The sequence below is a fragment of the Marmota marmota genome, unplaced genomic scaffold (genome assembly GCF_001458135.2).
Source record: "Marmota marmota marmota unplaced genomic scaffold, marMar, whole genome shotgun sequence".
Taxonomy (NCBI): Eukaryota; Metazoa; Chordata; class Mammalia; order Rodentia; family Sciuridae; genus Marmota; species Marmota marmota.
The window spans coordinates 13,280,668-13,305,038 of NW_026000185.1; the positions used below are offsets into that span (position 1 = coordinate 13,280,668).

A 24,371-nucleotide genomic window follows, 5' to 3' on the forward strand; every position below is an offset into this window, starting at 1 on the left:
TCAAGTGGCTGCCGTGAAACCAGTTCGTTTCTTATGAGGCAATGAGACATCGTGTGTGAAGTTCAATTATGAGGAGTGACTGAAGTAGTGAACAACTTGCATAGGTTTTTATAATCTTTGAATTGATGGCAAGCGTTAAGAATTAAGCTCATGCCAAATCAATGTTACATTCTTATGCCACTTTTTGAGGAGGAAGTTCCAATTTGAAGCAATTTGAAATTGTATCATTTCCTTTAAAAGGAAGGCCAGTGCTTAAAAAAAGATGGATGATATCTTAGAAAAAAGAATTAAGCTCATTGACAGGCACTATCTTTTAGTATTGGCAGCATTTAAGAGGAATTTTAAAAGTTGGGAATTTTCCATAGCATTTACATCTGACCAACTGCTAGACAGAACCAAAGACAGGTGCTCAGGTGTGGACAGAAAAGTTCTGAATTATGACTAACACCTTAGCTGGCACAGTGGCTCATGCCTATAATCCCAGTGACTCAGGAGGCTGAGGCAAGGGGGATTGCAAGTTCAAGTCCAGCCTCAACAATCTATTGATACCCTGTCTATAAATAAATAATTTTTTAAAAAGGGCTGGGGCTCAGTGGTAAAGCACCCCCTGGATTAAATCCCCTGTATCAAAAAGAAAAAGTGATGAATGCCTTACACCCGTGTTGAGTCGGGGTTCCCCCAAAACACCAGCGTGTTTTCCAACTTGGGGACCTCATTCTCAGGTAAATCCTAATCTGTGAGGTTGGGGATGGGGTCCGAGTCTGCATCTCTAACAAGTGCTGTGGGTCTGAGGACGTCGCTCTGAGTTGTGCACATCTTTTTTCTTTATCTTCCTAGCAGTCGTGTTCTGCCAACATGTTTTCCAAAAACACTTCTGATTACTTTTTGGTTGAACCTCATCACATTGTCGCTAGGAGGCAACGGGCCAGTGCTGTGATTACCATTTGACAGATGAGAACTTGGGCACACACACAGGGAGGTGCTGTGTCTAAGGTCTCACAGCTAGTTAGTGACAGAATGGAGGACTCGCTTGGATGGGTTTCTCTAGCTCCATGGTTCCCAGACTTGAGGGACCCTGGGAGGAGCTTACTAAAACACTAACCACCGGGCCACAAGCAGAGTTTCTGATGCTGGGCTGGGATTTGAGAATTTGTATTTCTAACAACCCCCCGCCCAACAGTGAATACTTTATCCCAGCTGATTCCCAACCTCTTCATATTCAGTGTTGTACTATTAAATTTTGAGTAGAAGAAATGGGGTCACCAGTCTTCAGTAACTTTGACCAAAGAAGTCCCATAACCTCACCCAGACGTGATCATCAGTCTCTGCGAACAGGGGTCTCAGCGGTTGTTTGGAGCATGTCCATAACCCACACCCTGTCCTCGAAGCTGTGGTTTACCATCTTGTTGAAGCCCATTCCCAATTTAGGAAATTGTTAGGTGTAGCTTCACTGAGAAATTTGTATCTATTAAAAATACATCTGTGTGGGACAAATTCTTGCTGAAAAAATTGCAGACACCAATCACCACATATGAATATGATTACTGTACAGTGAAGCAGTAGGTTTCACAAGCTGCTGTTTTTGTCAGCTACTTCTGCAGCATTCTGGGGCTTACCAGGCAGTCCGATGAGCAGCAGAGGATGTAAGCTCCACCTGCATTGATTTTCTCTTGGAAAGAATACTACCATGTTTTTGGCCAGCCCCTCCTTGATTATACTGAACCATGAATCTTATCTACAACCCTGAATTTTTGTCTCACTCTATAACTATTCCCAGTTTCCCTGAGGAAGCTTCCACTTGGATATATTCCATAACGCATTCCTTCAACAAACGTTTATTGAGCATTTATTATATGACTGACCCTATAAGAGGTGCTGGCAATGATTTAAGATATTTCTCAGTATTGAGTCCCTGCTATGAGCCAGAAATGATAATAAACAAGGGGCAAGAATGTGAGCTCTGGCCAGTGGCACATGCCCATAACCCCAGCCATTTGGGAGGCTGAGACAAGAGGATCACAAGTTCAAAGCCAACCTCAGCAACTTCATGAGACTCTAAGCAACTTAGACCCTGTCTCAAAAAAAAAGTGATTTCTGGAATTAGATCATCTGGGTTTGAGTCCCGATATTCATCACTGCTCTCTGTGACTTTAGGCAAGTTACTGAACTTCCCTGTGCTCTGGTTTCTTTTACTGTGAAATGTGATTATAATGATACCTACAGGTCAAATACACAGGAAACACTTGAAACAGATCCAATACATGGTAGGCAGTCAGTGGTAATTAACAAGCTTTTACATGTACTCATTTAATCATGAGGAGGTACTCTACATACTACCCCACATCAGACTTGGCTTTCTCTGATCATAAATTCTATTATTTTTAAACTCTGTATTAAGCCTGCCAAGGAAGTGTTTAGCAGTACTTATTAATGTCTTCATTGTTTATTCAAATCCCTGGATATTCTTGTGGAAAAGAGCTGTGACCTAGAGTCAGACCTCCCTGGATTTGAACCCCCAACTGAACTGTGGACTCGGAGACCTTGGGAAAGTGCCTCAGTTTCCTTATCAGTAAAATGAGAATAATAACACTTCTATCTATAATCTTTGTAAGGGTTCAATGTCAGGCATGTTAAAACCCTGGCACTGTTCCTGGCCTATAATAGACAAGAAATTTTGGTTATCATGAGATGGAGCTTGGCTACATCACCAGCTGTGAGGTTCTGAGGCTGCCCACCTTGTGCACAAATTTTGGTATTTTCATTTGTAAAATACGGATAAGCCTAGAGGTTCCTGGGAGCTGCCTCCTGCACCTCCACAGCGCACCTCTGCCCCCTAGTGGTTTGCAGCTCTCATTCGAGATGCTGTCAGATTCCTCCCGTTGGTTCCAAGGCTCCTCTCCCTGTGGCTGCTGCACACTGAAGCCTCACCTGAGCAGCTTCCCCAAGTTCCTTAGGGCCTCAGAATGTGATGCTGGCTACACAGTTTTCCTCTTGTGCTCCTTTAATGACTTTATTAGTATGGTCACAAGTTTGACATCTATAGCACACTGTTAACAGAGCTGAATACAAATATTTCAAGTAAGTAAATTACTTAGATGTGGCAAGTTTTAAAATGTCAACTCCAAGTGATCATGCAAGTCCCATGCACTACGTCTGAATCCCGACCGCACAGCTCGTCTTGTGCTTATCCTGACTGGGTCTGGGTGTGGGCCTCAGCTGGGTCGGGGCGGGGCTGCTGTGCCTTTTTTCAGATCCAGATTTTCAAGAGCGACAGTGTTGAACTTGGGCATTCCATGGAGCATGGCAACACCAGGGTTTAATTTGTTCAGGTAAATATGTAATCACCCACTATTGCTTGCCCTGTTGCTTGGCCACCTGATCCCCCAGGGCTTGGGCGAGCACAAAGGGTATTTGGATCTCCCTGCATGAGGCCGACAGGCAGTTTCTGAACCTGTGTGTCCCCAGGATAAAAGTCTAGACCTGCGGGGGACAGTCTTCCAACATGCTGTCGGTGATGTAGCTGGAACCAAGGTGGGATTCGTAGTAATTTTTTTCATCAAAGGTATTGACAGTCCAACCAACGACCTGGATTCCTTTAGCTGACCACTTCCTCAAATAGTCCCTGAAGAACAAGAAAAACCAATCCTGTTAGACATTCACTGAGTGCAAAAGTGCCCAGACAGAACTGCCGGCGGGCTCTGCACCTCCACCGCTACAGGGGCCCACTGATGACTCCCTCTTCCCAACAGATGCCCTCGACACAGCCACTGCAGGCCAGATGGGGCGTGGTCCCTGCCTCACCTCATGCCACCCTGCCTGTCTTTTCTGTATTGCAAAATATTGCTTCCCTCTCGGTTCCTGGAAAGACCGTGCTTCTCCTGCCCAGTCCCCGCTCACCCAGCAGCTCTCAGCTTAGCCAGGCCGCACCCTGAGATAGAAGCTTTCCCTCCTTCCTTTCTTCTTTTCGTTTTGTGAGCATAACTTTGTTTCCTCCCCACTCCTCATTCTAATGACTAACTATAGAATTATGTAAAATGCATGGACTTTTCTCTGTGGAAAGGTCACAGTGAAAAAGGTAACGGTCAAAAAAAGCTTAAAGCTGGCTGGGGAGGCTGAGGCAGGAGGATCGCGAGTTCAAAGCCAGCCCCAGCAACAGCGAGGCGCTAAGCAACTCAGTGAGACCCTGTCTCTAAATAAAACATAAAATAGGGCTGGGGACATGGCTCAGTGGTTAAGCGCCCCTGAGTTCAATCCCTGGAGTCACTCCCTACCAAAAAAAGAAAGAGATAAAGCAGAGACTGGCTTTGATGAAAACCAGGCAGCAGACCTTCAAATAGCAAGTTTCCCCCGGCACCCACCTGCCTGAGACCAAGATAACAACCCCACAAAGACCCTGTGTGAATCCCTCAGCGGCTCCGTGGGAGGTAGACACAGGTGTGACCATCCACCCTCCAGCATGCCAGCTTGTTGGGGTTTTGTTTTAGTTTTATCTTTATTTTACATTTACGTGGTGCTGAGGATCATGGAACCAGCGTCTTGTGCAGGCCAGGCGCGTGTGCTACCGCTGAGCCCCAGCCCCAGCCCCCAGCTTGTTGTTAATAAGAGACCAGGGCTTTGTTTCTTCACTGCGTCTTCAGTTTCTTCATAGAGCTCCTTGTAATACTCCAGGCAATAACCACACATTGACTGAACATGGCATGCTTAGACCACGTGACCCTTACAACTCTAACTAGGAGAGACACAGCTCGAAAACTGCCAAAAGAAAGACTCTGAGACTGCTGGCCGTTTAGGTAACAGTCTCTTGGCAGAGACAGGGTGGAGCCTACAGGGTTGGAGGGAGCCTGAAAGACGGAGGGATAGGGCTGGGACTCACAGGATGTCTTTGCTATGGCTCTGCCCTGGATCCTGGATTCATTTTAACAGGGAGCCAATTCAGAAAACACGCAATCCCTCTTTTACCACACTTTTCATTTTTTTCTTTAAGATGCGCTAAAAAGCCATGAATATCTGCTCAACCTTTTTTTGGGGGGTGGGCGGCACATCAGAGATTGAACCCAGAGACACTTTACCACTGAGCTACATCCACAACTTCCTATTTATAATTTTGAGAAAAGGTCTTGCTAAGTTGCTGAGGTTGGCTTTGAACTTGTGATCCTCCTGCCTCAGCCTCCTGAATTGCTGGGGTTACAGGCCTGCGTCACCAAGTCCAGCTCGACCTGTTTTGAATGAGTGAGATATACCTGAACTTTTCCCTCCTGTGGAGCTGGTGGCCTCCCAGTTTCACAGAGACATAGTGGCCTGGTGGGTCCAAACCAATCCAGGATGTCCACTTCCTTAATCTTTCCATCCCAGAAAGAGCATTCAGGAAATGTGTCAGGAGAAGATAAAAAGCTTCCCAACTTACGGGGATACAAAATCCTTCTGCATGAGGAAAGCGGAAATCCCACACAGGTACCACAGGATGTTATGCATGCTCCAATCGAGCAAAATGTCCATTACTACAAACAGGAACTGCTTCCAGACACCACTGTAGCGTGGTTTCCCATCCTCTGTGTGGCTCAGGCTCCAAGGTCTGTGAGTTAAAGCTGTTATTACATTCTGATCCGTTTGTCTCATCTGAAATGAATTTCGTAAAATAAAATAATTATGTCTTAAGTCTAAAACTTCTCAGTTTAAATTTAGCCAAAGTTCTCATTCTGATGAGGTGGCCAAGGGAGCCTGTCCACTTTCTAAGTTCTCTGTCATAAACCCTTTGAGGAAATGCACGTAAATGTAGGCACTGGATGTGTAGAATACACAAGAGCCCTTTCACAAAGAACCATAATCCTACCTTTACCATGAAAAATCGCAATTGCAGGATAAATATTCAGAAGGTCACAAAAATAAGCTTTTAATGGATTCCTGATTCTCATTTCTGGCCAGAGATAATCAGAACTCAATTAGGATGGACCCATGGTCCATTAGCTCTGATCCTTTCTCCACGACAACAGGTTGAGAAGAGCTGTGGGGAGGCTGTGTGAGAAGGTGTGAGGAGAAAGGGGCTGTGAGGAGCGAATGGGGGAGCGGGGCGGGAAGGAGAGTGGGTGGAGCCTTCCCCTGCGCTCTCCGGCTCCTCTGCAGAATGCCTCGGACAGTTTAAAGGCCTCTGTGACCAAGGAAGGTTGGGAACAGTGTTCCCAACAGCTGGAAGCCCCGGGCATGCTGATGATGGCTTGCACTAGCCCAGGCTCTTCTGCTACGTACAAGAACAACTCGGAATTTTACCTTATAGATAACTTCTGGCAAGAATGAGGAGACCATACTATTATTATATAGTTGTGGATACTCCATATATATTTTCTTTAGAGCATCAGTGGCCTGTAAAATAGAGAGATTCATATATTTAAAATCTATTCAAATGTGACAGCCCAGTCAATCACCATCCACGTGTGAAGCACAGTCCTGCTGCATAAACAAGGAGTCTGCCAATATCAAATGGAGATGCTCAAAGTGCTGGTTGCTTCTGCTCCCCACACAAACAAACGCACACCAGTCAGACCAGGAAGCAGCCAGGGCAGCTGCTCTGCCCTCTGGGTGGAAGGCTCGCCTCTGTGTCATGTTTTGGAAGGTGGCAGGTTGGAGGCTAGAGGGTGGAATCAAATTTTTAAAATCCTTTCCTTGTACCCTGTTTTGGGTACTAGGAACAGTCCTTTTTTGGGGGGGAGGGGGGTGGGTACCAGGGATTGAACTCAGGGCACTCCACTAAGCCACACCCCCATCCCTATTTTGGATTTTATTTAGAGACAGGGCCTCACTGAGTTGCTTAGCACCTTGCCTTTGCTGAGGCTGGCTTTGAACTCGCGACCCTCCTGTCTCAGCCTCCAGAGTTGCTGGGATTACAGGTGTGTGCTAGTGCGCCCAGCTAGGAACAGCCCTTTTATGTCCACAATTTAGCGCCCTCTGCCTCTTCCAGATCAAGTCTGAGCCAACAGGCTGGGAACTACAGAGAGTAGATCTGCTCAGTCAGGGGGCTGAGAGGACCTATCACCCATCACCACTATGGGGGATGAGGGGGAACTGGGAACAGATGGAGACATTCCAACCCCCCTAAACAGCAGAGGTTAAAAAAAAAAAAAAAAAAAAAAACTGTAGAAGTTTCTTTTTGTGGTAGTCTAGCTAATAAATGGGGAAGAAAGGATAGAATTTGGATACTGATATCACGTAGCCCTGGGGTTACAAGGGCAGCTAACATGACCAGGGTCCACCAGGCTCATGGGGAACGCAAGGCTGCTGCATCACAATGCTACATCCTGCTGATTTCTGGAATGTGGCACACGGCCACAGGGACTATAAGCAACAAATGTCTTCCCCTCAAAATGAAGAAAAAAGTATGCTCCTTCACATCATGCCTCTCCCTCACTAACGAACCCAAGCGCGGGCTGCAGGACCAGAATGGTGTCCTGCTTTGAACTAACACACGTTCTTTGCCTACTCTACTCATTGACTGTTCTCTCCAACCCTATATGTAATTTCCTTTATTATTCCCATTTGTCCATGAGGAAACTGAAGCTCGTCAAGGTTGAAGTTACCCTGTAGCAAGTACACAGCTTGCTACAGGACCCCAAAGCCATGATCTTGGCTACTAGGTTTCACCAGTAGCAACTTCCTACCAATTTGGTGATCGAGATCACTGTGTTCTAACCAGTCCTGGTGAACACCTATGAGCACCCATCCAGAAAACTCAATTAGGTGGATGTTTTTCTAAAATTTTCTTCTTAATTTTCAATTATTTATTTTTTATTATTGTCAGAGAATAAGCATGGAGATAAGTTCGCTCTGGCTAAAATGTGGGACCTACTAGATTGCCAAATGTGGACAACACCATAAATAAAGCCTGATGTGCCCATTAAAGACACATGTTCCTTGAGGTTGGGGGCGAGCGTGCTTAGCATGTGGGAGGCCTGGCATTCAATCCCCAGTGCCAAAAAAAGACTTTCCCGATTCCACACAAGACACTTTCAGAATCCCTTCTGCAGAACTGGGTGGCCCAGTCTATTTTTCAAAGGTATTTGAGCTGATCCTGACACAGATCAACTCGGAAACTTGGACGTACACAAGTATAAGTTTATCAGAATAGAAAATTAGTTATAACACTTTCCTTTTTCTTCAAAAATAGGAGTTTACTGTTATCTAGTTAGTCTACACCTTTGCTCATATTTCAAGCTTTAATACCTAGTTTAAACTATTTCCTGAGACTAGAAAAATATTTTTTTTTTAATAATCTGAACTCTACATCAGTCGTTGACCATTACTGATTATAAATATTGCTAAGGGAAAAATACTCAAGTTGCCGAAATGGGGAAAAAGTATATATACTTGAAAAGTTGGTTGAGAACAAATGTAATTAGAATCATATTTTCATCAATTTCTACTGCAATATATTTTTTATGAGTAGAAACATATATTTTCTAATTAAAAAAATTTATTTAGGAATGTTATACACATTTGAAGAAAATGTGGTAATTTTCTGAAAGATTCAGAAGGACTGAAATCACTGACTGACAAAATTGTACACAACAGAAATAATACAGAGGGACACATCTATGTAAAAGGAATGTATTCTGTTAGCTACTATAAGCTTTAAATTCAAGAGTTTACTTCCATTAAGCAAATATAATTTGTAAAAAATGGGAAAAAAGAATAACAAAATATATAGCTAATTTTGGAAATGCCTAGCAATTAACTGCATTTTTTAAAAAATATTTATTTTTTTAGTTGTAGTTGGACACAATACCTTTATTCCATTCATTTATTTTTATGTGGTGCCGAGGATCGAACCCAGNCGCAGCTTCCCCTCCCCGACCACCCCAGAGCCAAGGATGATTCACTACAGGTACTTGAACCAAGTTACGGATATTCTTGATCAAATAACAGCAACAAAAATAATTTAATATTTAGGAAACACTAAATTTCTACTGTAACTCTACTTGTCAAAGGAGAGCTCAGGGATTTAATTTTAAGTAAATCTCCCTAATAGAACCTTATGCAGAAGAAATTCCTGAAAATACATAAATCTATTAACTATACTACTGTACATTTAGTCAACTGAAACTGTTTAAAATAATTTTGTAATACATGATTTTCTGATACAGAAAATTAAGATTAAGAGCCTGACATATAAGAAATTGGCTTTTCCTCTCATTTCACTCTACATAATTTAACTCTCTCTAGTTCAGAAAGATAGATTTGAATTTGTTGTTTCTTAGGCCAGTCTTGGTTTCCACGCCCACCTCTCAGGACATACACACTGAGTTTGATTCTAGAGAAGATACCTATGTTTCCTGGAGGTCCACAAGCTAATGATTTCATCTGGAGTCAAAGAAAATGCAACCTGCTCTAGTTGTGGATCCAAGATTGGTTGTTTTGAAGATAACAAGATAGTATATTGACTTTGATGTGATACCTTCTTAAATGACTTTTAAAGGTGCTGCTGACCCTAAGCTATTTTTTGCTTTGAAACTGACATCTGATTAGCTTCAGTGTTGTTGAACTATTAAAAACACCCTTCCCCTTACACATAGCAGAGCAATCAAATATTGGGTAACAGTAAAGAGCAATTCTAGCGGCTTGGATTCTGCATGTTCAGATGTGATCAATATTCTTTCCAGCTTACACTATGATTTTCTTTAGCTGCCTTTAGCTTCTTTCTGGTCCTAGAAAAATAAGGTCAGAATCACCTTTTATGGAGGACTATAAAATCCTCAATATTCAAGGAGTATTGATCATCCTCCAAGAATTGATATTATATGCAAATCAGTGAGCATACATTATTACAAAGAAGACAAGAGGAGGAATTTAAATAACCACATTCTAAAGTAAATTACCCAGTATTATGACTCTAAGGATAAGTGAAACTGTTAATAGAGGGAAGGTTACAGGCTTGTGTGACTTAAGAAGTGCTTCATTGAAGTTAATAATTGACGGATGTGGATGTTCATCTCCCCCAAGGAATATTCCAAATATAGTAGTTTATTTGATCACAGAGCTGTTTACTTGTAGAAAACTTACAGGACTAGATCTGATATATGTGCTTTTGGAAGCTATGAGCTTAAATGTATCAGGAGGGGATCAAATTAAACATCTGAAAGTACTTTCAGCCTTATGGGGTTGAGAAACTGGGGGGCAACCAGAAATGACACAGTATGGCAGATTCTTCTTGGACTGGAAATTGAGATAGGCAGACTCTAGTCTTGGCTTCTTTATGAAGCCAAGTTATTTGCCCTTGAGTAAGTCATTTAAGTTTTCTGGGATTATCTCTAAGAGCAGGATTAATCTAGACCTCTGACTCTTTTAAGTTTAAATTTATACCTTAATTGAAAAATTTGTTTCTCAGCTGTATTAGCCACATGTGGTGTTCAGTACCACATGTGGCTACTATATTGGACAAAGTCAATACAGAATACTTTCATTGTTTGCAGAAAGTTCTAAACAGCCCTATTTGGGATGATTTCTAGGATACGTTTTATACCTTAAATTTTATGATACCTCAGGGGATCTGAAGAGTTTAAAGGGCTAGGTCAAATAGGGATGTTATTTGAAAGTCGGAGAGCACATGATTTGTTCCCTGGTACACTTGGAGCCAAGGAGACTGACAAGCAACTTCTTTCAGCCTCATGATTCTGTGATTAAAGTCACAGTACAAACTGTTGTTAGTGACTAAACTGAGTATTATCTTGAGAGTAATTCCAAGGCCAAATTTGGCCTCAGTGGGAAAGATTAAAAATATACATGCCATATTTCTGTTGTTCCTGGTGCCTGCTTCTTCCTTGGGAAACCTGAATACAGTTCAAAACAAAACAACTCTCCTGAACAGAAGATGCAATTAGGAAGTGCCAGTGTCTAGCTGTGCTCTCCAATAAAGGACAGAAGATGATGGGTGTAAGTGACAGTAGATTACTTACCTAAGTCTATGGTTGGCTGCAGGGTTAAGTTTCCTAATTTGTTCAAACGTCAAATCACACAATCGGCCAGTCCCATCTGTCGTCCGATCCACAGTGTTGTCGTGCATCAGGACAGGAATCCCGTCGGAGGTGAACTCAATGTCCAGCTCCACACCTGTCGCTCCATTCTTAGCTGCCTTAACGAAAACGTCGACAATGTCAACGTCCAGTGCTCGCGGACATCACTTTGCACAACTCACAAGACCGTCAGGGCTGGCTAAGTGGATGGCTGTCCTTGCTTACTCCTGTCCCTTCCTCTTCCAAAGGGCAGCGCGGGCTCATTTCTGTTTTCCGGGATGCTAACCTCACCTCAACTCTTACACTAAGGGGTTCCTGAAAAAAAAAAAAATACTCACTTTCCCCACTCTTCCTACTGTCACAGTGACAGATGGGGAGACTTGGGACAAGTTTTCCTTGGATGCTTTTAACTACTGGGTCATCAACGGCTTAAAATATTTAAACAAATTCCACTGTTTACCTACACACTCTGCTGGTACAGTACTGAGCACTCCCCTGTGCTTGTTATTAGTCAGATATCTCACTACTGTGGCCTCAACAAGATGAGTCAGGTTTTTGGTGGCTTAACTCCATCCTTGATAGAGGAACACCAAGCCTGCATCTGGAGGAAACTACATCTTAACTTATGTGTGCAGCACTGGCTTTTGGTAAGTCTGATAAAGTATATCAGCATTTATCCAAAGAGAGAATTTAGGGCCAGGACTGCAGCTCAGTGGTAGAGCATTTGCCTAACATGCATAAGGCCCTCGGTTCAATCCTTGGCACCACAAAAATAAATAAGTTTAAACACATAAAAAGAATTTGAACATTAAATTTGAGACACACTATCTAATGTTTGCTTCCCTGGCTTCCTCATAATGAAAATGTGAAATGTTTTCAATTAAAAAAAAGAAAAAAAATCAAGATTTTAAAAATAAATTTTACAAATCAAGATTTTTTTTCATTGAAAAAAAATAGTTAAGTGTGGGGGGCTGCCCTGCCTGTGAGCTAGGCATCCCCTCTCAGCCTTGTGTAAAGGGGGTGTTGTTCTGACATCGCTGTGCGAAGCAAGTGGCCTTCACCTTCACTGCACAGAGAAGTCTGCTTCAGCTCTGGACTTGAGCCTTACCCAACGGGATTGGGCAACCCCCCTTGAAACCTTATCCCCTGCCTTATTTGGTGTAGAATATTCTATTGAAAATCCTTTATTGTCTTTTCCCTATAAATAAAGCGATTCTGGGTACACTTGCTCTCTTGCCTTCCAGGGTGGAAGAGGACCCTTGAGGTCGCAGAGCAGTCCCGTCCTCGATGGGAAAATTACTTCAGTGTCCTGTGTTTCTTAGCTTAATGTTTCAGCCAGCTCTTTTGAACCTAGCTCATCTTGTCAGCGCCTTTGGTGGTGAGATTTAAGTCAGAGTCTACTGTACACATACATAGTTTATGTACAAATGTTAAAGGAAAAATAAAAAATGATAGCCAAGATTTATTAGGCCCATCCCCCCTTTGTGATACTGGGGATCAAACCCAGGGCCTCGCGTGTGCTGGGCCAGTGTTCTACCCCTGAGCCACACCTCCGGCCTTTATTGAGCCAGGCACTAATCTAAGTGCTTTAAGTGTATTAGCTCATTTGATCCTCAAAACCCAGCATTTCACAGATGAGGAAACTGAGACAAAGAAAGATTCAGAAATCTGCACAGGTAACAGGCTGGAGTGTGGCTGAGGCCGCACTCTGGCCCAGTAGGCCTTTCCACCAACATCACAGATAAGAGCTAAATTTCTCCTCTCCACTCTCCTCCCTTCCTTTCCAGAAGTAACAATTAATCTTAAGTTGGTATGTATCATTCTTACTCCCTTTGTATATTATATACAAAGTATCTTTGTGTATTTACTAGACACTTAAGAGCCCATAAACACCAGGCAGCCCGTGGGAATACACAGTAAACCTTCCATGAGTAGCTACTGCTATTTACTGTGACCTTTTAAACATGGTTTTAAAAGAAATTTCGACAAATTTATTAAGTCATGTTCTTTACACATTTTTCTACCTTATTTAAATTTTTTTCTATCCCCACTTTATAGATTCTTCTAAGTTTCAAAATTAGATTTTCACATACGTGTCTTTTCTGAGTTTATTAAAACCCAAAACAAAAGTTCAATAAAAGAAATATCACATTAGAGTTTCTGAGAGCAGAACTTTCTAATGATGGCCTTGGGGGGGGGGCGGGGGGAGGTTAGTACAGCTAACACAGCTGTTCAGTTTGTGATCATGGAGCATCTGGTTCTGCAGCATATTTTCCAGCTCTCATTCTAGTTACCAGATGGCCAGTGAAGCCGTCTCTTCCACACACATCTCTTGATATATGAGACAGTAATTTCCCTTATTGTTAAGAAGTTTGGGGCTGGGAGTATAGCACAGTGTTAGGACACCTGCCTTCTACATATAAGGCCCTGAGTTCTATCCCCAGCCACCCCCCCCCCCCCCCCCNTTCTATTGACCACCAGAGGGTGCCTAAATGATACCTGTTGGAGTAATGGTGGGCCTTAGAAATAAAATTCAATTTGAAAAATACATAAGAAACCTTAAGAATTGAACACTCTTTCAGTTCCCCTACACAGTACTTGCTTGTGTAGCAGAGGATCCTCCCACCAAAATTATCCTAAAAGGAGAGGTGGCTATTGTGGTTAAGAACAGTCCTGGATTTGCATAATACGGAGGAAACACTGCTAGTCCTTAGTATATTACTTTCAAAGAAACTGTAGAAGGTGTGTGTGTCAAGGTGCAAAGGGAGAAGAAATTGGAATTTAAAATTGGAGTGAATAAAGGTTTTCTGTCCTTGACCCAAGATAACAAATTCCTTGTTAATGCTCACTACGAAGAGGAAATGTTAGTTCAGTAGGCAGTGAAAGTATAGATATTACATGAACCCTAGGTTAGAATGTTCTAAAAACCACAGATTCAATTTTTCAAATTTTGTGAAAGAATTTATTTTGACAAAATATCAAAATGGCCACTGGTTTGGAGTGGCCCCCCCCCCCCACACACACACACAAAAGGATTTTATCTAATTGCAAGAGGAAACCACTGGACGATTTTTAATAAAGATAGGTTACAATCTGATTTATACTTTTAAAGTTGCATTTTGGCCCCCATGTGGAGAATGGACTGTGGACTGTGGGTATGATCTCACTCCTCTGCCACTGATTTTAAATAGTGTATCTGTTATTTGGAATATACTCATTTCACATTTATAAAGTTTTCCTCTCTTTATCTAGTTTATAACCTATTAAATTCTAGCACTGTCAGAATATCTGATTTTTCATATAGTAAAATATTTCAGAATATAAATTATGAGCTACAAATATGCAAAGAGATGAAGAAGAGAAGAACAAAAAGCAAACTTCAAGGGACATAAGCTGTATATTTCTTTTTAAGTCAATACAGAGGACACAGTTTCATCTTTTATAGTCTTCACTTGGCAGTTAAATATTGTTATGACTAAAAAATTCTTTGAATTATCACATCTCATTTCCTCTTAAGACCAGCAATCAATTTGGCAAAATGTTTATTGTCATTATAATATTACATAAAGATGTGCTCAACATAGACATATAAGACATGAATAGAATTCAGCTGTAATTCTCTTGCAACACAACAGGATATGGAACCCTGTGTTTGTATGTGTATTTCACAAACTCGCTTCCTTGTTCATTTAATATGACTGACATACAGGCAAACACATTCTTGACCACACCACCACATCCACCAGTAAACACTTATGAATGCCTTCTGTACTCAGTTAATACTGAGATAGCCTTTAATACAACTTACGGAAAGTTAAGGTGAAATGGAAGCCAATGAAAATTATGTGTTTTTTTCTTCCGTTGTAATTTATCATTTTTCTTTTCACGACAATATACCCCCTCCCATATTCCTTCACTGACCTTTTTGAGTTTATGTACATTCATCAATATCTTTAGATTTACTTTTAAACAAGAGGCTGGAAAAGCTGCCCTCACTGTCTCCCATCAGAAAGAAAGAACCCAGGGGAGAGACACTTAAGAGAAGTTTAACTTGATACACAAAAACTCAGACGTCCTCTACTAACGCAGAGGTTGCCCCTCTTCAGACTTATTATTATTATTTTTTAACCTTTGCTCTGTTTTAAAGAATCAAGTCATCTTGGATTCTAGGCATCAATACCTTACATTAGTGGAAGTCTTACTAGGCCTTACCATATGTGGATTAGCTCACTGAATCCTCAGATCCTACTTGGTAGACACCATTATTACTCCCATTTAACAGATGGAGAAACTGAGGTCTGCCCCAGGGTGCCTGCTTGTTGCTCCCTAGTCACCACCCATGGGCGATAAGTAACCTGCTCATTACACAACAGTTTCTGTCTCTAGCTGGATGAAGAAGGCCTGTCAGAAAGTCCATGCCTTACCTCCTGGAGCACATTCTAATCTACGACAGAGAACACTGGGACTTGGAATCAGAAGGCTGAATTCTAGAAGGAGCTGTGTGTTTGAAACAGTTTTTCCCACCTCTTCAGTGTTAAAATAATGTCTCAAAGAAACAAGAAGATGAGATACACACTTGTCCCTTGGTACGGGGGAATTCATTCTAGGACTGCCCATAGATATATCTGCATATGTCCTACAGATGTTCTCCCAAATACTTTAAATCATCTCTAAATTGCTTATAAAACGTGATGCAACCTAAAAGCTATGTAGTGTAATGTTCACTACAGATGCAATAAAAAAAATTGTTTTTGAATCCAGGGATTCAAAACCCACAAATATGAGTACAGACTGCATTTACACAGATGCAAAAGTGCTTAATCCACTGAAAAATCCCTCTTATTATGAAGTTAGGAGAATGCCAAGATCTGGGAGCTATCATGATTCCCAGGAGTGCCTTGTGGAAAAGGGAAGCAAAAATTGACCGGGAGTCCAGGAGCCAAGTTGGTGTCACTGTAAATGTGTGTGTCTGGAGAGAAAGGTGATAAGGAAAACGACCCAGGTTAATTTAGGGGCCAAGCAAAGACATCTCATTTACTGATCAAGATCCTATTAGATCTGGTCCATTCCTCCTTCAATTCATGCACCGGATTTCGTTGTTCCTTTAAGTCAGACCACAGACTGGCGCCTCTGTCACTTTAACATTCCAATGTCATTCTCATCTCAGGACCTTTACCCTGCGATTTCCTTTTCTTGGAGCACATTATTTCCACCCCCCTTGGCTGGCTCTTTCTCCTGGTTCTGGATTCAGTTCAACTATCACTTCTTTTGAGAGGATCTCTCTAATACTCCCTCCCAGTCATTCTCTAATCTCATCACATTGCTACTTAATCGCACTCTTTCACTCTCTTAAAGTATCTCCTGTGTGAGTCTTTTCCCCCAAGCTGATAGAAGCCCAGGGAAAGCGGGGACCCTTTCCGCAGGGCGCGCAGGGGACAGGTAAATAACTGCTGGGTTCTGTGAAGACCCGGGGCCCGAGGCTGCCCGGCGTGGGGGGTGGTCCAGGGGCGCTGCAATGCAACCGGGGTGGGCGACCGGGGGAAGACCCCGGGGAGCTCGCAAGGACGTGGACAGGCCGGGCTCCAGGAGGGCCGAGGGGCGCGAGGCGTGGGGGGCTCACCTGCCGAATGGCCGCCAGCGTGTTCTCGGGCGCGTCGTGGCTGCCGCCGCGGTGGGCGATGGCGGAGATGCGGTCCCGGGGCTTGAGCACCTGCAGGGCCCTGTCGGACGGCACCTGCTCAAAGCTGAAGAAGCGCAGCAGGACGAAGAGGCTGCCGGTGAGGAGGCAGGCATTGAAGGGGCTGCGCGTCACCAGCAGCAGCACCAGCAGCAGGAAGGAGAAGGGGCCCAGGAGGCCCCCCTGGTCCTCCCACAGCCACATGCCGGCGCCCGCACCGGCACGGACGGGAAGCCCGGACCCGCCGGGCTCCTGGAACCCGACGGCGAGAAGCGACCCGGAGAAGCCAAGGCACTGGCCGCTGCGAGCACCCTCCGACCGGACCAGCGCCGCACAATGGCGGCGGAAGACACCTCCAGGGAGGGAGCCCGCGGCCCAGCCAATCAGCGGCCGGGATCTCCAGCGCTAGGGGCGGAGCCGCTGCCATGGCAACGGGGCGGGCCCAGGCCCCAGGCTCGGGTTCCAAGCCGCCTTGGGCTCTCCCGGGTCGGGACTTCGGCCCCCACCCCCGCCCTCAGACACCTCAGGCGGGGAGGGGCTGGGGGGGGGGAAGGGCGGGCCAGAGATCTGAGTCTACCCTCCAGGAAACTGGAGTTCTGGGAACCGTGAAGGGGCGGGACGCGGAGCATATTTTGAATTCGAAACCTGTCAAACACGGGTCCACGTGCTGTGAACTGGCCTGACAGGGAGCTCTGACTGGATGGGCACCCGCCGGGGTTGGGGTGGGGGCGGGTGGCGAGAGGTAAAGGTGTCACCAAGGACAGCCAACATTTGCAGAACACTTACCACGTTCCAGGTACTGTGCTAGCAAACACTGCATAGGCATATCTCAAAGCTCTGGCCACGCCCTCAGTAAGTTGGTATTGTTATCTCAGTTGACTCATTTCGGTCGCCTCCAGGAGGGTCTTCCAGAGCAGTAAGGAATGAAAGAGCCAAAGGAGGCACCATCCGATCAATACCTGGAAGGTATTTCAATAATTTCATTGTTTTATGGTTGAGGACACCGAGGAGAGGTAAAGGGAAGTTAGCGGTTAATGGGCAGGTCAGGTCAGGTGTGTTATCAAGTCTTCCAGTGACTGGTGACCTTTCCACTCTCCCTCCTCCTCCTAATCTTACTCCCCTCTCCGCTACGGAAAGCTTAAGTCCCGGGCCCTGACGCAAGAGTGATTTCATTTGTGCCTCACAATCACACTTGTTAATAGGCACTTTTAAAATCCGCATTTTTACCTATGCAAAAATAGGTACCCGAAGGAGAATCATTAAGAGAGCCAAATTAGAGAATGGAGATAGGACCACTAAATCATCCTTTGGAAAGCTGGTAACATGATTAAGTTTGGAAAAGATTCGGGGCTTTTGCTGCCACTTTGAACCTGTTACCTTTCCTCCTGGACGAATTTTCCCACTGATTTGCAGAAGAGGCACAGATGTATTAAGGCTTGGAGCTGGCATCTAGGATTCAGCAAATTTTTTATTTACAGAGAAAACATTCAGAGTTTGGTGAATGTTGTTTCCCCACGACCACACGGGAAGAGATCATCTCTACACAGATGAATAAAAAATGGCAACTAAGGAACATGCTGGGGGGCTTGAAACCCGGAGAAGCGTTCCTATCCTAACGAGTTTTAATATGCGCTAGCTTGCAACGAAAACTACGTTTCCCAGCGTGCATCTCGCTCGTCGTATGCAACACGTCCCCTGTCACGGACACGCAATGCACCTTGGGGGTTGTAGTTTGGGAGGGTCCAACCGTTGCAACGGCCCGGGAAGCAATCACCGGAAGTACCGGCCTTGAGGGGTGGAGTCTTAGTGGCGGCGGCGGCGGTTGCCAGGAGCTCGCGTTGCCGCCAGAGAGACCCGTAATATGGCGGGGAGGAGGAGGAGAAGGCGGCGGCGCATCGAGCTGCTCTCTGTCAGAACCAATTGAGCCTGCTGTTTCCTGACAAGGCCCGTGGCGAGGGGAGAAACGCCGACTGGGCCGTCGGGGAATCAGGTGTGTGCACGAAGAAGGGACTCGACCTCGGCGGTCCAGGCGCGGAGGCGACCTGGCGAGGCGGAATTGGCGCCCTGTGGTGCCGAGGGCGGGCTCTGTGCCGGGTGCCCGGGCTTCGATCCCGGGGAAGGAGCCGGGTGTGAGGAGCGGGTGCCCGGGGGCCGGCGGCGCCGAGCGCGGAGGTGATGCTCCGATGCTGGCAGCGCCTGGCATGGAGCCCTACCCTCGGAGGGGCCTGGGAGGACAGAGGGTGCCCGGGGAGCCAACTCGTGCCGAAGCCGGAACCCCCTCCAGGTCGCAAAACGCTTGGGCCATTTTGCTCCATCTCCCCCGCCAAGCGGGAGAACGAGGCGTCCCCAGCGCTGTGCATTGGCCATTTCTGATTGCCAGTTACTACAACCCCCAAAGGCCCTGGGAGCGCTGTTCACTCCGCCTTTGCGACTCTGGGGCATAAGCTTAAGGAGGATAATAAACAATATACAGCGAATTCTCTTGATAGCCCCTGATGGTGCTCGGCGGTTCCCACCCCGCGCTTCTCCTGTCGGGTTGGAATCCCACTCCCCTAACCCCAGTTCCAGCCGAGGGCACCCGTCTAGAGATGGATTCGATGGGGAGGGGTCAGGAAACTGCGAGAGAGGAAGCCGTAGTCCCCTCCCCTCCCCCGTTTTTAAGTTAACATTCGAAAGCCCAGTTCGAGTCCTCCAAGGGTTCAGAGGCAAGTGATAAAAAGCAGCAGCAGCAGCAGCATTATCCTCTCCAGTAAGCAAAGCAGCTCCCGTTGATTGATGCTTCCTGCATTTCCCAAGTATGCTAATGGGCGTACATGCATTGTTATTAGCTCGCTGCATTTTTACACAATCCCTTTGAGACAGATACCCTGGTGTTCCCTATTTTACCAATAAGAAAACTAAAGGGCAAGAATGGGGACCGGCTTACACTGAATTTACAGCTAGGATGTGTCCAAGTAAGAGATCTTCCCTGTCCAAAAGGTGTGTCTTTGGGGAAACTGGGGAAACAACCAGCTAGGATCAGTTTGGTGTTAACTTTTACCATCCCCTTCAGTGACATTTCTGGCAGAGCACTGGTAAAGGGGCAGACAGGTCTATGAGTCTATGGGGTTTGCAAAGGGGCTCATTTGGACAGGGACAGTCGCACTCTGGTATAGATGGAGAAGACAAGACTTGCCCGAACCTGCTGGAGCTGACAGTAATGGAAGTGGACCAGTAAGGCCTGATGGTAAAGTACGGGGCAGTAGATTTGTGACTGGGATGGTCTCCTAAGTCAGGGCTTCCTGGAAACCTTGCTAGCAGTGGTAATTGTGGTGTGAGAAACATAGTACCCTCTTGCTTAATCATGGGATATGGAATGTTCACTTCGTAAATGGTTACCTTTGCAGTTTAGAGGTAGAAGTTTCTCTGGGAATAGGTCAGCAAGGACCGTGCTCTAAATTTCATTCTTCCTTGATAGTTTTTTGCTATGTGGTCCACCCTCTTCTTTTTTCTTCTGATTTACATTATCATTTGAACCAATTGACCTAATTCATTTATTCACTACTTTCATTAAGTGCCTTCTGTATGCTGACACTGTTCTGTATAATGGGGATTCAGTGAGCAAGACTGAGAAGGTACTTCTGCTTATGGAGCTTATATTTTGGTGGAGGAAGAGAGACAAAAATCAAGGAAATAAACAAGACAATAGCAGATAGTGGTAAGTGCTATAGAAATTGGGAAACTGCTGGGTAATGTGATAGTGACTGAGGAAGGGTTAATTTGGATGAGATAGTCATGGATGGCCTCTTTGAGAAGGGGACATAGAAGCTGAGCCTAAAGGATAAGAAGGGTCTAGTCATACTCGGGAGAATTTGGAATCTTCCATAATCTCATATTATCATTTATATTTAAATGGTTATTTATTGTCATATGTGGTAAGTTATTCTGTAATAATAATATGGTACCATATATCTTCGATATGTAGAGATACTTGTACTGTTTAAGGGATGTGAATAACTTTCTCAAACAGTGAAGCATCTCTCTTTTATGCTGTTAAAAGAATGATGCAATTATTACTATAAAGGTAGTTTATTTTCTTAAATTTTCCAGGCCTTTAAAAATGAATTTCATGCTTTGCTTAGATGTATATTATGTGTGTGTATCGTGTGTGTTTGTGTGTGTGTGTGTATGTTTATTTATTATATTTTATTTTTTGTGGTGCTGGGTTGAATCCGGGACCTCACACATATCAGTCAAGCACTCTATTACTGAACCACATCCCCAGCCCCTTTGCTGGCATATCTATAGAAACTATATTACATTATTTGTACAAGAAATCTGTTTGTGTTCCCTATAATGCTGGTTGTAAAATATTTTGAAGTAATTTAGCAGAAATGGGTTTATTTGACTTACTCTATGTCTTAGCTACTGCATATTTTGGTTGTCAAGATATAATGTGTCAAGATATATAACCTAGACTAAAAATGGTTATATTACAAAGGGTTCTGTGGTTTTTACTTTTTGCTTTTTTTGAATATAAGCTTTCAGAATAATCTCATTTGCACTCGAGAGAACCATTCCTTTGAAATTAGACTTACTTTGCATAAATTCAACATAGAAATAATTACAATTGATGGAATCATAGGAAGACGTTTTATTATTGCTAAAACTGCCAGTTGATCAAAAGTAACAACATACCTCTTTTTTTCCCCCATAATCATAATTTTGAATGTTTTTTCTTCATTTTTAATTGTAATTAAATATTATAATTAGAAATGTATTATTTGTCCCTGACACTCTTGTGTACTAAATTTTTAAGTACTCTGAGGCCTGGGACAGCATCATATTCAGTCTTAATTCATTTTTGCATATTCCATACTGTGAACTGAATTTTCCCACCCTCCCCCCCCATTTTTTTTTTCTGTTAAGTAGCTAATTGTTTTAAAAACGAACACTTAAAGGAACATTATTGTATTAGGTTTTTTTTTTCACAGTTTATCAGTTCCCTTGCCAGTTATGATTCTAATGGCGTCTTTTGTTATTTTCCCTTGCTTATTTAAAGGAAACAGAACCGCACATAATGCTATGAAAACAGGCAATAACTATTTAGCACTTGCTATAGGAATGATTATGGTGGCTAATCCTTATGGTTATGTGGGATTTTCATAACCACCATCAGTTTTCCAGAAATTGCAAAATTGCTGGGCCGATTGATTTAAGTGGCTTGGTGATGGAGTCAAGTTTCAACAACAGAATTAATCCCAGCACCAATATGTTTTCTACATTCTACCCCTGGCTGAGTTGGCTGGAGGCCAAGGAGTCAAGATACAGTCCAAGCAAATAGAAGTATCTTTGAACTTCGTAATAGAAAAATAATTTTTAAATTAGGTATTTTATTTAAATAGCCTTGTCTTTGCTGCAAAAGCATTTCTATCTTTGTATGGTATAGTTTTTCTTGTGCTATGTAGGTAAGTCCTATTAAAGAAAATATAATATTCTGTTTTGCAATTCTTTGTTAATAAAGAACTGTAGAACTTTTTTCCTGTAAGAAGGTTTCACTATGAGCTTCTAGTACTCTCTAAACTAATCATATTTAAAGTCAGATTTACATGCAGAAATATTCATAAAAATTAATATTCAAAGCAAGTCTAACAGGATCCCCAGGTGTTTACCTGTACCCTAGAATTAGCTCCTGATCAGTGGGACAATTTTGGGAGTGCCAGTTCTGGGACTGGTAAATTCTAGGAGTATTTCATACTGTACAAAATTTGCCAATAATTAAGATCTATTTTTCTCAGCACATTAAAAATGATATTTTTCTCTTGTAGTGTGGTTGTGGGAAGATGGAGGAGTATGAGGAGTTCTATGAAAAAACTCTTGCCAGAATCCAAGAAGCATCACTGTCTACGGAGAGCTTTCTGCCTGCTCAGTCTGAGAGTATTTCACTTATTCACTTCCATGGAGTGGCTGTGCTTTCTCCACTGGTAAACTTTCCTTGTTTTTAAATAATTATTTTCTCTAGTGAAAGACTAACATAGATCACAGAAAAACAAATGAAAGGCTTATAAACATTTGAAGGATGCGTGATGTTTGTTCATAATCAGAGAAATACAAATGAGTTACTACTTTTCACCTACTAAGATTTGCAAAGATCTGATAAGGCCCTAGAGGGTCTTAGGTTGTGGGAGAATGCACCTTTAATGTACTTTTACTAAGAAAGTCTGTTGATTATATTTTTGGTGAGCAGTTTGGTAGTGTTTAAAAGTGAATAAACAAAGTGTTTAAAAGTGTTTAATGAAATGTTTGAATACAAAAAGTTTGAAAAAATAGTGTAAAAGTGTAACATAAATTAAAAGTGTAACATAAATTTGATTCAGCAATTCCTTTTTGGGGAATATCTACAATTATAGGTGCTTATAAATAAATGTTACAGCAGTATTGTTTAAAATAGCAAGAGGTTGATGAACAATCTGAATGTTCATTTATAGTGGATTAGCTTAACTGTAGTCTATTTTGTAGAATCTTATACATGCCATTAAACTGAGTGAGGTAGATCTAAAAGTGCTGGATTTGATGCACAATTAAGGTCTAGCATACTCTCAGAGACAGCATAAAGTGGTGGTAAAAAGGCCAGGCTCTAGAACCTTTTGGCCTGGATTCAAATCATTGTTTCACCACTTATCTGCTGGGTCAATTTGTGATCCATTTCCTTATTTGTTAAATGGGATAAAAATAGTGCCTACCTTGTAAGGCTGTTTTGAGGACTGATGAATTAATATATGTAAAGTGCTTAGAATACTACCCGGATCATGGGAGGTACTCAGTATATGTTAACTATTTGCACTTTTAAAAGAATGGTATATTAGGTTGGCATATTAGCGCATGCCTGTAATCCCTCCTACTGTGGAGTCTGAGGCCAGAAGGATCACAAGTTCAAGGCTAGCCTCAGTAACTGATCAAGGCCCTAGGCAACTTAGTGAGACCCTGTTTCAAAATTAAAAAAAATAAAAAATAAAAAATTTTAAAAAAGGGGCTGGGGATGAGGTTCAGTGGTTAAGCACCATTGGGCTCAATCCCAGGTACCAAAAAAAAAAAAGAAAGAAAGAAATGAAAAGGAAGATATAAGGGAATATAGGAAGGGAAGATATAAGGGAATATAGGAAGGTAGGCAGAGTGCATTATTATATACACTTGATACTGACTGAATATTTTTTATTTTATTTATTTATTTTTTGTGATGCTGGGGATTGAACCCAGGGCCTTTTGCATGCAAGGAATGCACTTTATCAGCTAAGCTACATCCCTGCAGAAAATTAATATTATTAGAAAAAGTTAGTTTTAAATTTATTTTCGTATAATAAATGTTAAAAGGTCAGTATTTTCTGCCAACTGTGTATAATGAAATGTTTGAATATAAAAAGTGTGAAAAAATAGTGCATTGACTATCTTTTCCATGCAACAATTATATACATTTAAAAAAATTGCCTAGCCATTTGAAAACTGCATGTTTATAACATTTTTTTTCTAAATATTTTGGTATATGTTTTCTGAAAATAAGGACATTCTTCTATGTCAAATCCTAATACCTTTATTGTATGGTAACAAAATTAATAAATTTTTGTAGCATCTAATATTCTATTCATATTCACATTTTTCAATTTATATTCAAAATGTCTCTTATAGCTGGGTTTTTTTTTTTTTTTTTTTTTTTTTTTTTT

General features: G+C 42.8%; 2 protein-coding genes across 5 annotated transcripts in view; one reads left to right on the forward strand and one right to left on the reverse strand.

Moving 5' to 3' along the window:
- Positions 1 to 1,819: 1,819 nt before the first annotated feature.
- On the reverse strand, positions 1,820 to 17,025 carry Gde1 (glycerophosphodiester phosphodiesterase 1). The gene is made up of 6 exons (XM_048790069.1): positions 16,618 to 17,025; positions 10,941 to 11,116; positions 7,028 to 7,056; positions 6,265 to 6,389; positions 5,405 to 5,616; positions 1,820 to 3,622 (listed from the first exon to the last, which is right to left on the reverse strand). Exons 1-6 carry the CDS (start codon positions 16,876 to 16,878, stop codon positions 3,475 to 3,477), a joined length of 951 nt encoding a protein of 316 aa, XP_048646026.1. The 5' UTR covers positions 16,879 to 17,025; the 3' UTR covers positions 1,820 to 3,474.
- Positions 17,026 to 18,449: 1,424 nt separating this feature from the next.
- Positions 18,450 to 24,371, forward strand: part of Ccp110 (centriolar coiled-coil protein 110) — a 26,653-nt gene continuing 20,731 nt past the window's right edge. For 2 of the 4 annotated variants that reach the window (XM_015491120.2, XM_048789587.1), the window contains exons 1-3: positions 18,451 to 18,664; positions 20,229 to 20,371; positions 22,482 to 22,637. In XM_015491120.2, the coding sequence (XP_015346606.1) occupies positions 22,497 to 22,637 (141 nt within the window). In that variant the 5' untranslated portion in view covers positions 18,451 to 18,664; positions 20,229 to 20,371; positions 22,482 to 22,496. Of the gene's footprint in view, positions 18,665 to 20,228; positions 20,372 to 22,481; positions 22,638 to 24,371 lie in introns of all 4 variants that reach the window. The other 2 variants (XM_048789585.1, XM_048789584.1) reach the window with 2 other exon arrangements.